A 12557-nucleotide genomic window follows, 5' to 3' on the forward strand; every position below is an offset into this window, starting at 1 on the left:
GTGTAAAAAAAAAAAAAGTGAGTAGTGCCATTATGAAAATATGCTAGTGGAGATATCAGCTTCATTTTCTAAATCATCCATTTGAATCCAACAGAAGTTCTCTGATTGGATTATCGATGAGACATTTGCACTATTGCTCATGTAACATGGGGATACCAGATGAACGGTCATGATCTTGTAAATGTGTGCCACATAAGCACTGTTAGTTTCTTTTGATGGGCAAAGGAAAAGGAAAGAAATAAATGTTTAAAACAACATACTTTTCACTTATGGCTTTATTAATACAGTTCTAAACATCTGATTAAATAAAATGACAGTTCATCTACATCTTGAAATTCTAGTCTGATCTTGAAATTCTAGTTTGATCATTGGACCCATATGAAAACATGGAGGTTCCAAAATAATTCATGGGTAAATAGGACCCCACATATTGAAAAAAGTTCAGCATATTCAACATTTTATCAATAGAAAAGAGGCATATGTAAATAGAGAATTGGACCAGTGGCTGAAGAGAGATAGGGAAAAGACCTTATTCTGCTGATGAGAATTCTTTTTCCCAGCAACATTGACTCCTGTCAAGAAGAGATAAGAGCTAAAAAGGATGAGAGCTTGGTAGAAGGGAGACCTGATAGAAGTGGGGAGGAAAATAAAGATGGAATGTGCATTGAAAGAGAGCAAGGACTATGTTGAATCAAATTCTCATAGAAGAAAGATGAAGCTTTAAGAGGTTGCCACATTTGTATATTGAATAGGAATGTTTTTTCAAGAATTTATCCATCATTTTTTTAAGGTTATTGGATGTAGGTAACAAAAATAACAGGAGACTCCAAAACCCATTCTGTATCAACCAAAATGACTATTTATAATTTTTATCTAGGAGGACAGTAAGTTCAATCAAATTAGCAAACATTATTTGGTTGCAATGTACACATGGGTAGGAAAGATGTGATCCGCCCATGAAATGATAAAACCACACACATATCATGTGGGTACCCACCTGAACTTGTGGCTTTCCTTGATCTCCAAATAAATAAAGGAAATAAGTGATAAAATGCAACTAAAGTACTTAATAAACTTCACAAAAATCTTTTTTCCCCATTTTGAAGTCCTTTTGGGTCTAACATTGTGCTACCACTTTGACTGAACTTGCTTAGAATAGTATGAAGTTTTTAATTTTGGTTCCCACCTGAACTGGTGGATTTCTTTGATCTCCAAATAAATAAAGGAAATAAGGGATAAAATGGAAATAAAGTACTTGATAAACATCACAAAAATCTTTTCCCCCCCTTTTGAAGTTCTTTGGATCAAACATTGTGCTACTACTTTGCCTGAACTTGCTTAGACTGAGTGCTGAATGGGGAAAAAGAACACGCAGAGCAGAAATCATTAATTAAAGCTAACCTGTTAATAGTGGGTATGTGCTTCTATTATAGTGAGCAGTGTAAACCCATCTCTTCTTCCACAGTTTGTGCTTTGATGGTGTAGAATTCCAACATCTCTTCTTCCACAGGATGGGTCTTGCCTACTATGACAAGGCAATGCAGAGGTGCACCAAAATCAACATCCATTAGTTCTCTCATTGAACAAGCAACCACTCTTTGATCTCCACTTCCCAAACGGGCGAAACCAACACATGTTGATTCCTCACTATAAGCTGCAGAGAGATGCAATGGCAGGGTTACACCATAGTTATATTACTTGTTTTCTTCAATAAAGTTTCTTCAAATTTATAATAGAAACGAATCAACAGAAAGGCATGTTAATATTTAAAAAGGTCTGTATCATTTAAATGAGAGATTTTATGGAAAATATGAAATTATGGGGTTACTACAATACAGTTACTATGAATCTCCATGGGACTTGTGTCTGTGCACCTCCAGAGGGAACTATAGAATGATGTCAGGTCTAAGGCATTGATGAGAGCTTGAAGGTGAATTAATGGAAGTTTAAAGCCTAAAACAATAGTGCCAAAGTTGCAACTTTCAATAAAGATAGGCCCGTCAGTATTTCGAACTAGAACCACAAGAGATAATTCATACCCCTATCATTCTCCAAGTACTCCTTTGCCTAGCGCACGCTCACCAATAAATTCCTTCAGAATGGATGGAACCAGGCCCACCAGCTACTCCGGTCCCTTGACGATGAACCCCACATCTTTCCCTGTGCATCCTTCACCTACAATTTCCCACTTATAAGTCTTCAGCTTCAGCCAGTTACCTCACTAAATTTCAACAGTTTCCCCTCTAATATACTTTATTCGCTCCTTTCCACTATATGCCTCTGCATGTATTAGGGAACCAACAAGTGACAAATACCCCAAAAGCTCTAGAGCTGATGGAATGCGTTAGGCTAGGCCTCTTAAAACTGTCACATACCAGGCTGGATTCCACCTAGTCCCATTAGGACCATAACAGCATCTCGACTTGTTCTCAAATGACTATGGTAGTAACATGCATGAAAATTGTGCCAGGGCTAAGCGACTCTTGAAACCTAATGACAAAGATTATGCTATCCAAAGATGGGAAGTGGTACCAAAAAGTAGTTTCATTACCAAACTCCCTGCAATAGCTGTTCCGAATGGAGGCTTGTCTGAATGTTCAGTACATCAGTCTATCTTCTTCTAGAAGATTCGGTCTTGTAGAGCATGAATGTGTTCGTTTTGGTACTTGGATTGCGAAGTTCCTAGATTAAGGGCACAGACCTTACTCGAAGTTCTTGTTTATAATGCAGACCCAAGTGTTGCCACTATGACTGGGCAGGCCCACAAAATTGACAACAAGAGTTGGGAAGTCGAATATTGCCATGGCACCACGTCGAACATGGGCAGCCTATTGATGGCAATTGGCATAAAACACAGTGCAACTACTGTAGGAAGAGGATGGGCAATGGTGGCATTATGAGGTTGAAATAACACATTATAGGTATTTTTACAAATGTGCAACAATGCCAAGAATCTCTTAGGGAGTTAGGGAAACTATAATAAGGTTCGTTATTGAGGAGCAGATTTGCCAGGCAGGATTTTAAATTTTCACCAAAAATGATATAAAATGATCGAAATACTTTGTATCAATCCCCAATGAAAAACATACTGAAACGCATACCGAAATCAAAATCGTAAGTGCATTAGTGGTATACTATACCATCATGTATTACACAGTTATATTTATATGAATTGCATGTGAAATGTACGTATAATATATACGCACTTGTATGAATTATACGTGAAATCTAGTATGCATTAAATTATCAAACATGTGCGGCAGCACGTGTCACTAGGTGTCCGATGTTGATTGTGAGTCTGTGACAGTTTTTGAGCCTGTAGTTGTGCCTATTCTAGCGCTTGCTGAAGTTTCATCTTATATGTCCATCATTTCCATATGTTTCCATGATTTTCACCAATCTTCCATATGAAACTAACATGTTTCCATTTCCATCACGACCGAAATGCAGCCGAAACCGAAACATGAAACCTTTTCGTTAGCCGATGTCCATCTGAGATAGGGTTGGGGTCATTGGGGATAAGTGCTCTAGTCGTCATTATATTGTATTCCATATCGTATCCCTTTGTATCCCACATAGTGTACTTTCCTTATTGTGTACTTACCCACTCGTTACTCCATTATATTGTACTCCTTCACTATGTTGTACTATCTTTATGGAATTAATGGATAGAGTGGCTTTCTTCCTACAGATTGTGCTTATGTGGTGTTCAAGTTTGTGGTTATATACATCTTTAGTGAGAATGGGCCTTCTTGTCCTAGATATGTGTGACACTGCATGTGATGTAACTAGGTGTTTGACCTCGTTAAAGCATTATGGATGATTGCCATGCTTATATAATGGTTTCTAAGTATGTATTTGTGCTTATTCTAGCATTTTCTAAAGTTTCATCTTAAATTTTCATCATTTGCATTCATTTCCATACACATTTATGAATTTTAAAATATTTCCATCGACATGCATGGCCAATATCAACACGTTTTCGTTTTCGCCACGACCGAAATGCATAATGAAACTGACATTGTAAAACATGACAAGAACCTGCAATTAGGAAAGAGTGCCAGAACAAAGCAACACCACAAAATGTCTGGAAATTTTCACTTTATGGTTAGATGATACTTATAACTTTATCAAAAGTCTTATGCGCCCCTATCTATACTGCCATATAAATTCCAATTATAATCCAGAATTTTTTCCGCCAAAAGTGGGAATAACTAAAAAAGGGCAGACTTTGACTCAAACCAGAGAGATAGCATAAATAAGGATGAAGTTAATGAATTTTACCAGACTCTCCATGTATTTGCTCAACCTCCAAGAGCTGTTCAATCGCAGTTTGGATATTCATAAATTTTGGTGGTTCATAGCATTTTCTTCCTCTAGGAACATTCGCAAAAAGCAGAAACCAGAGAGCACATCAGTCTAATTGGTTCTGCCAGATAGTTAAAGACAAAAAACTAAGAAATATGATTTACGGGTTAGGAAGAACATCATGTGCTCAACAGAATGCCATTTTACCTATCCCAATGGTTTTGAATTTCGGCCAAAAAACAAAATTTCGGATTTCGGCTGGGACTGAAACCAAAATTAAAAAAATTTGGCCAAAATTACCGAAATTTCAAACCTTGCCTATCCCGTGTAACATGTTATCATTACACAATATAGAGCATCATTCATATACATATGCACACTGCGGGAAAAAAATGAGAAGTCAAATCAATTCTTTTGGGAGTACCTGCACAAAGATTCTAATGAGGGTTCCTTCACACGTATATCTGCAGTTTTAAAACACTTTCAACAGTGAGATCCTTAAGAGACAAAAGAACAATAAGATAAAGGAACAGCACTAGCGTCTCCAAAAAGTAACCTACAAGGGATATTTGAAAACACTTTCAACAATGAGATAAAGAGACAAAAGAACAATAAGACAAAGCAACAACTTCAACATCTCCAAAAATCAACCTACATGGTATTTGAAAAGAAACGAATAAAGAATATTGCAATCCATACCATTCAAAAAAAAAAGTATGTTGCAATCCAAGTTTTCAGAGGCGAAGCCATAAGGCAAGGCATTTCCCTTTTGAGACCTGAGGCCTAAGCCTCGCAAACTATTTGAAATTTTAAATTAAAATTTACAAAATAAAAAAATTATGACAATACCAAAAAAATAAAGAACCTAGAAAGTATATAATTCATTTCCAACAAAATACACTTATTCAACCATTAATACACAAACAAAAAATAAAATAGCAAGCTATCATTACCAAGTCACCAACCTAATAATACAATATAGACAGGGACTGTAATTTTTTTTTCTTTCTTTTTTTTTAGAAAGAGGAGTGCACCATCACCATCTAATAAACCACCATTAGCATCATTTCGAAAGAATCCCACCAGAAGCGATGGCTTTTGATTCCATTAAACGGTTGAGGAGAAATTACAAAAACAAGGTCTAGAAAAAAAAGTTCTCTATAATCTCTGAAAAAACACTCCTTTGATCTTCAAATGGGTCTTATTAGATCATAAATAACCCCAACTTAAAAATTAGTGGGTGTTTAGAGGAAGAAAAGACAAAGAATGAGTAAAAAATCAAAATTTCAAAGGTTCGAGTCGTTAAAACAACGCATTTCCTGCGCATGCATAAAAGGCATACGCCTTTTGTCCTAGGCGTGCGCCTCAAGTGAAAGGTGTATGCCTTCCACACTTTTTACCCTCCAAGGCTTTGCCTTTAGAGATTACACTTTTTTATGCCTTCTAGCATTTTTGTAATACCTCACCTTAAGGCATATGCCACAATTGACTTTGAAAATACTAGCTGCAGTATACTGACTAAGGTCACCAAGGCACGAATTGAAATCAGATCCCAGGAGGTACCACTAAGTGAAATATGGATTTTTTACTTTATGAGGTAGATTTTTGAATCAATACATGGAACCTTGAAAATTCATATGCACCTTGAATCTTCAAGGTGACAACAGAATTTGTCATAATATAACATGGTGAACTAATTATTCCCTTATTAGAAAGTAACTAATTTAAAGTTTAAATTATGGAATTCCAAATCATTTGACACGTATCAGACTTTTAAATATGTGAAACATGATGGGGTTTCAGTTTAAACCATGGAATCCCATATCATTTGACACGTATCAGACTTTTAGATATGTGAAACATGATGGGGGTATAGTTTAAACCATGGAATTCCATATCATTTGACACGTATCAGACTTTTAGATGTGTGAAACATGATGGGGGTGCATCATATGCAACCCAACATCATTTTTATTTATGTTGTGTCGGTGAGATAAAAGAGAACCTCAAAGCAAAAATTAAGGTTTAATTATAGAAATACCACACACCACCACCCCTCCCCCAATCCAGCCACCACCAAAGAAAAAAACCTTATAATGAGCAAAAAAATTAAAAATAACTACCCCTGCAGTCAAAGGTGTGGGGGCTATGGCCAACCCCATAAAACCAATGGATATCTTCCTACACTCCCTCGAGCCAGACCATAAATTCATGCATGCCGAGCTTGTTAATAATATCATGTAGACGAGATAGAGTTATGGAGAACTACTTTGGAATCCAAAGGTCTTAGACTGAGAAGGACTAAGACAGAGTATATGGAGTGCAACTTTAGTAATGTAAGGAGGCAGGGCGAGGATGTTGTAGTAAATATGACTGGACAGGAGGTACCTAAGAGGGGTATCTTTCGCTATCTTGGTTCAATCCTACATAAGGAAGGAGAGATTGAAGAGGATGTTAACCACAGAATAAGAGCAGGTTGGTTGAAGTGGAAGCATGCTTCAGGAGTTCTGTGCGACCGTAAAATACCTACCAAGTTGAAGGAAAAGTTTTATAAGACAGCTGTGAGGCCAGCCATGCCGTACGGCTCAGAATGTTGGGCCACCAAGAAGCAGCATGTGCATAAGATGAGTGTAGCGGAGATGCGAATGCTTAGATGTATGTACAGCCACACAAGGTTAGATTGAATTAAAAATGAAGACATCCATAAAAAGGTTGGGGTGGCACCAATTGATGAGAGATGAGAGAGCACCGCTTAAGATGGTTTGGGCATATCCAACGTAGGCCTTTGGATGCTCCAGTGAGAGGAAGTGACTCGTGCCAAGTTGATGGAGTAAAAAGAGGTAGGAGAAGGCAGACCGAAAACAACTTGGGTAGAAACAGTGAGGAAAGACTTAAGGGCTAGGCACATAACATTGAACATGACCTTGGATGGGTTAGAATGGAAGAAAATGATCCAAGTAGATGAACCCAACCAGTGTCAAGATTAGACTTAGTCAAGTTGAGCAGGGTAGATCCTTTCACCTTCTTCACGAAATTTTTTCTAAAGAATTCATTAGCCGACCCCAACTAGTTTGGGACAAAGGCTTAATTGAGTTGAGTTGAGTTAGACGAGTTTGAATTCTAGTTTTATTAACTATACTATATAAGCCAAATAAGAAGTAGATTGGACGAATGGCATGTCAACAAAATGAAATATGTGCTAATTAAATTTATATAAAACTATTATCAATTATATTGATTTACAAAATGGATTTTTGGGACTTTTCTATGCATGCCGGTATAAGTATCGGAGTTTTATGTGTCCACACATCTGATACCCATGAAAAAATACAGCAATTTAAAAACTACAAAAAAAATACTACAATTTAAACAGAAATAACCATTCTTTATGGCATAAATAGCCTTCAACAATTATTGTCCAGGGAAAGACATCTCTAGATGGCGTGTGATGTACAAATAAATAAAAACACTATTAAAAGAAATTAAATTGTGCACGAGCAATCACAAGGAAAGTAACCCTAAGTGATCTTTGAAAATGGTAATAGGCAGCTGTAATAACTTATTAGCAGAAGTCCTCATGTCTCATTTTTATGGAACATGAGATATATAGCCTCAACCAGCCAAGACCCAAAGACGATTGGCCACTGGGGAAATAAAGAAATGTCATGAGAACCTCACCAAGCCATCCCCAAAAAGAAAACAAAAAAAAACACACTCACCTAACAGGCAGAGAGTGTGCAGTCCAAGCTGGCGATTTCTCAGAATCTTTTCATAGAAGCTGTCAGGCCTCCATGTCTCAGTAAAGAATGGTATTGAAACTGTCTCCCCATAACGGTAAAGTTGCAAACCACAAACTCCAACGGCATTCATTACTGATGCATTGTGGATAACTTCGACTCGAATACCAAATTTCTTTGCCCTGACGACAAGGTCAGTATGTGTTGTTGCTCTGCAATTCATGATATTTAATCAGGAAGAAAAATAAAGTGAAGAAAAGAGAGCAAAATTCACAATAGCCCTTAGCTAAGAAGATTAGCATTGACATGATAATTAACAACAAAAATTTACCCTAGCTAACTTAAGGTTCTGTCCAACATGATTCAAATGCAAAACATAGGTATTAAGACTGTTGCTCCTAAAACACTAATTTCCATAATACAACAGACTAACTAATATAAGCAATACACACATATCAATATTTCTAGTCTGTAGGATGTTGCAATAAGATATTAACCCGTAGACAATTCTAATTTGAAGTATAGTATTCAACTATGTGGAGAAGCAAATCCAGTGCTACATCTCTCAAGAAGCAGAGCTCCAATGCCTTTAAACACAATAGGAGGATGTTTCAATCAATGAAGTTAATATTTAGTTTTAGTTTCTTGCAAACAAAAATACATATTCTAATATCAATCATGGTTTTCTTACTATTTTGAAAGTCTTATTGAAAGGGAACAGAATAAAACACTAGCATGAACTAAAAGCAAGAGTCTGAACGTCTGGACAAGACCAAAAAAGGTCAAAGCATGTGATTGTCATATAGATTTCTGTTTCTTGAAATTAGTGATTACTCAAAATAAAGTGCACCAAACTGGAAGCAAGAAGCTCAGCCACATGCGACGGAAAAAGATAAATGACATGTAATTATTGTCCCCGAAGCTGGTTACTTGGCACCATGTTGGAATAAGCATGGAATTTACTACTATTATTTTGCCCCATTTGCCTAGAACACAACCTTTTTTTTATCTACATAAAAGTACAAAAATGCTATCTGCACTCCCTTGTTTTGACAATGGTGCTCCTCTCTTTGTTGTAGCTTTGAAAATTGATTTCATGTTCAACCTTTATGTTCTTATTACAATTGCATTGGAAAGTTACATGATTACCAGCATATATCGCCATCTACAATAAATTAATCATACGATTTGAAAAAAAGGAAGACGATAAATCCACCCCCTTTATGTTTAGCAGGTCAATAATGTCAACATTCCAAATCCTTGAGTTTTATAGGAAACATAATACAAAATGAAGACACATGAAAACCAAGAGTTGGAAATAACTAAAGAAATAAAAATAGCATACCCAAAAGGGTCCCCAACAACCAAGAAGGCTACATCAGATCCACGAGCTTCGGACAGTATATCATCCGCCTTTTCCTCTACCATTTCTCTATCTGCAAGGGTAACCGGCCTCCCATATAGTTCCTCCTGCAAAACCAGATTCCAACCAAGGTTTTAAATTTCAGTTTCGATCGTCGGTAAGAAATTCGACTGAAATCTTGTAAAATCCCGGAAACATTTCAGTACAAAAACAACCGAAATCTAGGTAGGATTCTTCACCACTGGTTTTTCTTTTTATTTCTTGTCATTTTTTAGAAATAACTTAAAGGAATCTCGTTGTTCTCTCTTTTCTGCGGGCGGAGTTGATTTTTTTCAAGGTTTCTATCGAACTGCCAACATTTTGACAGAAACTTTGCTTTTTTATCTGAAAAGTTACATTTTTCAGATGAAATCCCGAAATTTCAAATTAAATCGTGTATTTTTCCAAAACCAAGCGGCTATTGTTTCGGCAGCAGCAGAAATCGAAATGTTTCAACCCAAACAACCATGATTCTAGCATCAATTGGCTTCATAGCTTTGTATTTTTTTATTTTTTTATTTTTTTTTTTGAACTTTACGAACAACACAAGGGTGTGCCCAAAACATGAGAAATCATAACAATAGAAGTCTTACCAAATCAACTATTGCATACATAACAAATAATCTACTAAAGCATAAACATAAAACCCAATTAAATTATGAATTTAAAGAAAGAAATGTCATCATCTAAACTTGTTCCAACATAAGCTTACCAATGTAGAGAGACCATCTGAAGAGACACCAAAAGAGAGAAGAGAAGTGTAGGCCTCCACGTATACTTTTTCGCATTTCTTTACAGCTTCTAAGCCTCTCAAGGTTATGTCTTTCTCATCAGCCAACCCAAGACCGATTATATACAGCATCTTACTCAGTTTTACTGATACAAGTCACCAATAACAATAGAATTTTATTCAGAAATTGAATTGTGAAAAATACCCATTATTCCATTAACTATGAGAAACCAAAACATCAATTTGTACATAATATAGTAAAACCCAGAAAGAAAAATGACAGGATGGCCAAAAAAAAAAAGAAGAAGAAAAACAGCTCTCCTTTATACTAAAGAAAAAACCCTAGATCTTCCCAACAGCTTAAAAATACCTTATTGAGAGAGAGAGAGAGAGAGAGAGAGAGAGAGAGAGAGAGAGAGAGAGAGACCACTGATGTTTTTCCTGCCCTTTTCTTCTTCTCCTTCCTCCTATTAATTTCTTTTTAGTCTGAGCTGTTGTTCTTTATTTTCGATTTTCTTCACAACACCCGTTTCCTTTGTTCTCACGACCTTAGTTCAGCACTTCAGCCAAGGTTTTGAAAGACCCATAAAATTAGTAAGGACACCCATGTTGTTTATTCAATAAGGAATGCTAGCTGCAGATGCACCACTCATAGACGCACGTCTCACAATAGGGTGCAACACGGGTCAGGTTCAACCAGAAAAAAGGTCGGGTCGGGTTGACTTTTCCCAACCCAGGTTGAATTCGGGTCGGGGTCAGGTTCGGGTTCGGATTGAGGGTTTGACAAACCGACCCGAGTGTAACCTTTTTAAATTTTTTTGAAGCTTAAAAACTCGGGTTGGAAAAAAGGGTTCCTTAGGTCGGATTGAACCTCGTCGGGTTGGATATCGGGTCGCATCGGGTTCGGGTTGGAAAATGGGTTTCTCAGGCCTCAACCCGACCCAAGTTGCACCCCTTGTAGTCACATGCCGCTAGAATGCAGTACTACTTAGCATGTCTAGAGGAAGAGATATATTCACCCCCTTTTTTTCACCGGGTCATCTCCCTGTAGTGTATTTATATTCCTTTTCTTTTGCGTAGTGGGATTGAACCCCAGGTCATACAAAAAGACTTGACCATCGGCTCCGTCCCTTCCCCAATTGTATTCATGAGTACTGTTTTTACGAGAAATTAGGGAAATGATATTTCGCCCCCTTAAACGGATAAAATCCTCCCCCCCCCCCCCCCCCCCCCCCCCCGCCCTGCGCCCTAAACGGTTTCTGTGAGAATGGTTCACTGTTTGAGGATAAATTCAGGATAAATTCACCCCCTGTAACGTTGTTATTTGCCTTTAAAACTTAACGGATAACGTTAAAGGGGGGGTTTTGGTTTTATCCGTAAGAGGGGGAAATATCATTTCCCAGAAATTATATGATGAAAGGCCTTATAAACATGTAGAGGTAGTACGACAGATGTAGATGTACCAACCTTGATATTTGATCCAACAGCAGCTAATTTTTGGTACGGAGAAATTATATGATGAACGGCCGCATAAACATGTACCCATCAAATATCATGGACGAGATGATGGGTACGTGTTTATACGCCCTTGAATGTGGCTCTGGTGTCTTCTGTCAGGGTCTCCTACGAAAATGAAACACTCGATGGGCCGTAAGGGGAGCTTTTGCAGGGAGCAGCGGACAGCGAGGGTGGTTCTCCCAGTGCTGAGCCTTCGCCAGTCCGCTTTAACCGGAATCGTTGCCCGACCAACTGTTCATTCTATCTTTACCTCATTCGCCAGGGAGTTTCTTTTTGGAATCTCCAAAGGCATTATTGATGTACTTAAACTGGTCCTTCTTACACGACCGCGTTTTCCATGATACAGCCCTCGCCTTAAACAGGATATTCAAGAACCTGATCTTTCTGCACCTATGAGCTATTCGACCCGATCCAGAGAGATGCATGAGGGATGTATCCCGTTCCTAAACATAAGGGATATGAGGAAGGGGGCGAGGCCTATCATATCAATAGGGCTGTAGACTTAAAAGGTCCATTACTATAGATAGGGAATTTAATTCCAATGATTGGAGAAGGCTCTCCGAAGCTTCGATTTTGAGGGTTGGGCTGGAGCTCAAATAAGCTAAGTTAGAATGGAAACTAGTTATTCCGGTCTACTTGTTGGGCAGGCTGGCCCCCCTTCATCCCATTGTGGGCATCCGGGATATGACATTGATTCTATATTCCAATCAGAGTGTGCCCAGAATTGATCTTCCAGGGTCGATGCTCGACCTTAATTGGGAGTGGGAACTTTCTATACAACATTGCAGACTTGCATGGCATTTGAACATGAGCAAGGTTAATTGTAGTCAAACATCCCCCTCCCACAACCACTCAACACCTG

At 37.8% G+C, this 12557-nt stretch overlaps 1 protein-coding gene across 2 annotated transcripts; it reads right to left on the bottom strand.

The window, feature by feature from the left end:
- Positions 1 to 245: 245 nt before the first annotated feature.
- On the bottom strand, positions 246 to 10762 carry LOC143864363 (putative diphthine methyl ester synthase). Of its 2 annotated transcripts, none has more exons than XM_077375292.1 (8): positions 10605 to 10762; positions 10160 to 10323; positions 9391 to 9515; positions 8028 to 8257; positions 4733 to 4772; positions 4285 to 4376; positions 1402 to 1654; positions 246 to 572 (listed from the first exon to the last, which is right to left on the bottom strand). In XM_077375292.1, the coding sequence occupies exons 2-7, from the start codon at positions 10307 to 10309 to the stop codon at positions 1428 to 1430; spliced, it is 864 nt and encodes a 287-aa protein (XP_077231407.1). In that variant the 5' UTR covers positions 10310 to 10323; positions 10605 to 10762; the 3' UTR covers positions 246 to 572; positions 1402 to 1427. The 2 variants fall into 2 exon arrangements, with proteins under 2 accessions (XP_077231407.1, XP_077231408.1); XM_077375293.1 differs by having other exon boundaries at positions 10548 to 10702.
- Between the last annotated feature and the right edge of the window lie 1795 nt (positions 10763 to 12557).

The sequence above is a fragment of the Tasmannia lanceolata genome, unplaced genomic scaffold (genome assembly GCF_043159265.1).
Source record: "Tasmannia lanceolata isolate RefF3 unplaced genomic scaffold, GAP_Taslan_0.1 ptg000048l, whole genome shotgun sequence".
Lineage (NCBI taxonomy): Eukaryota > Viridiplantae > Streptophyta > Magnoliopsida > Canellales > Winteraceae > Tasmannia > Tasmannia lanceolata.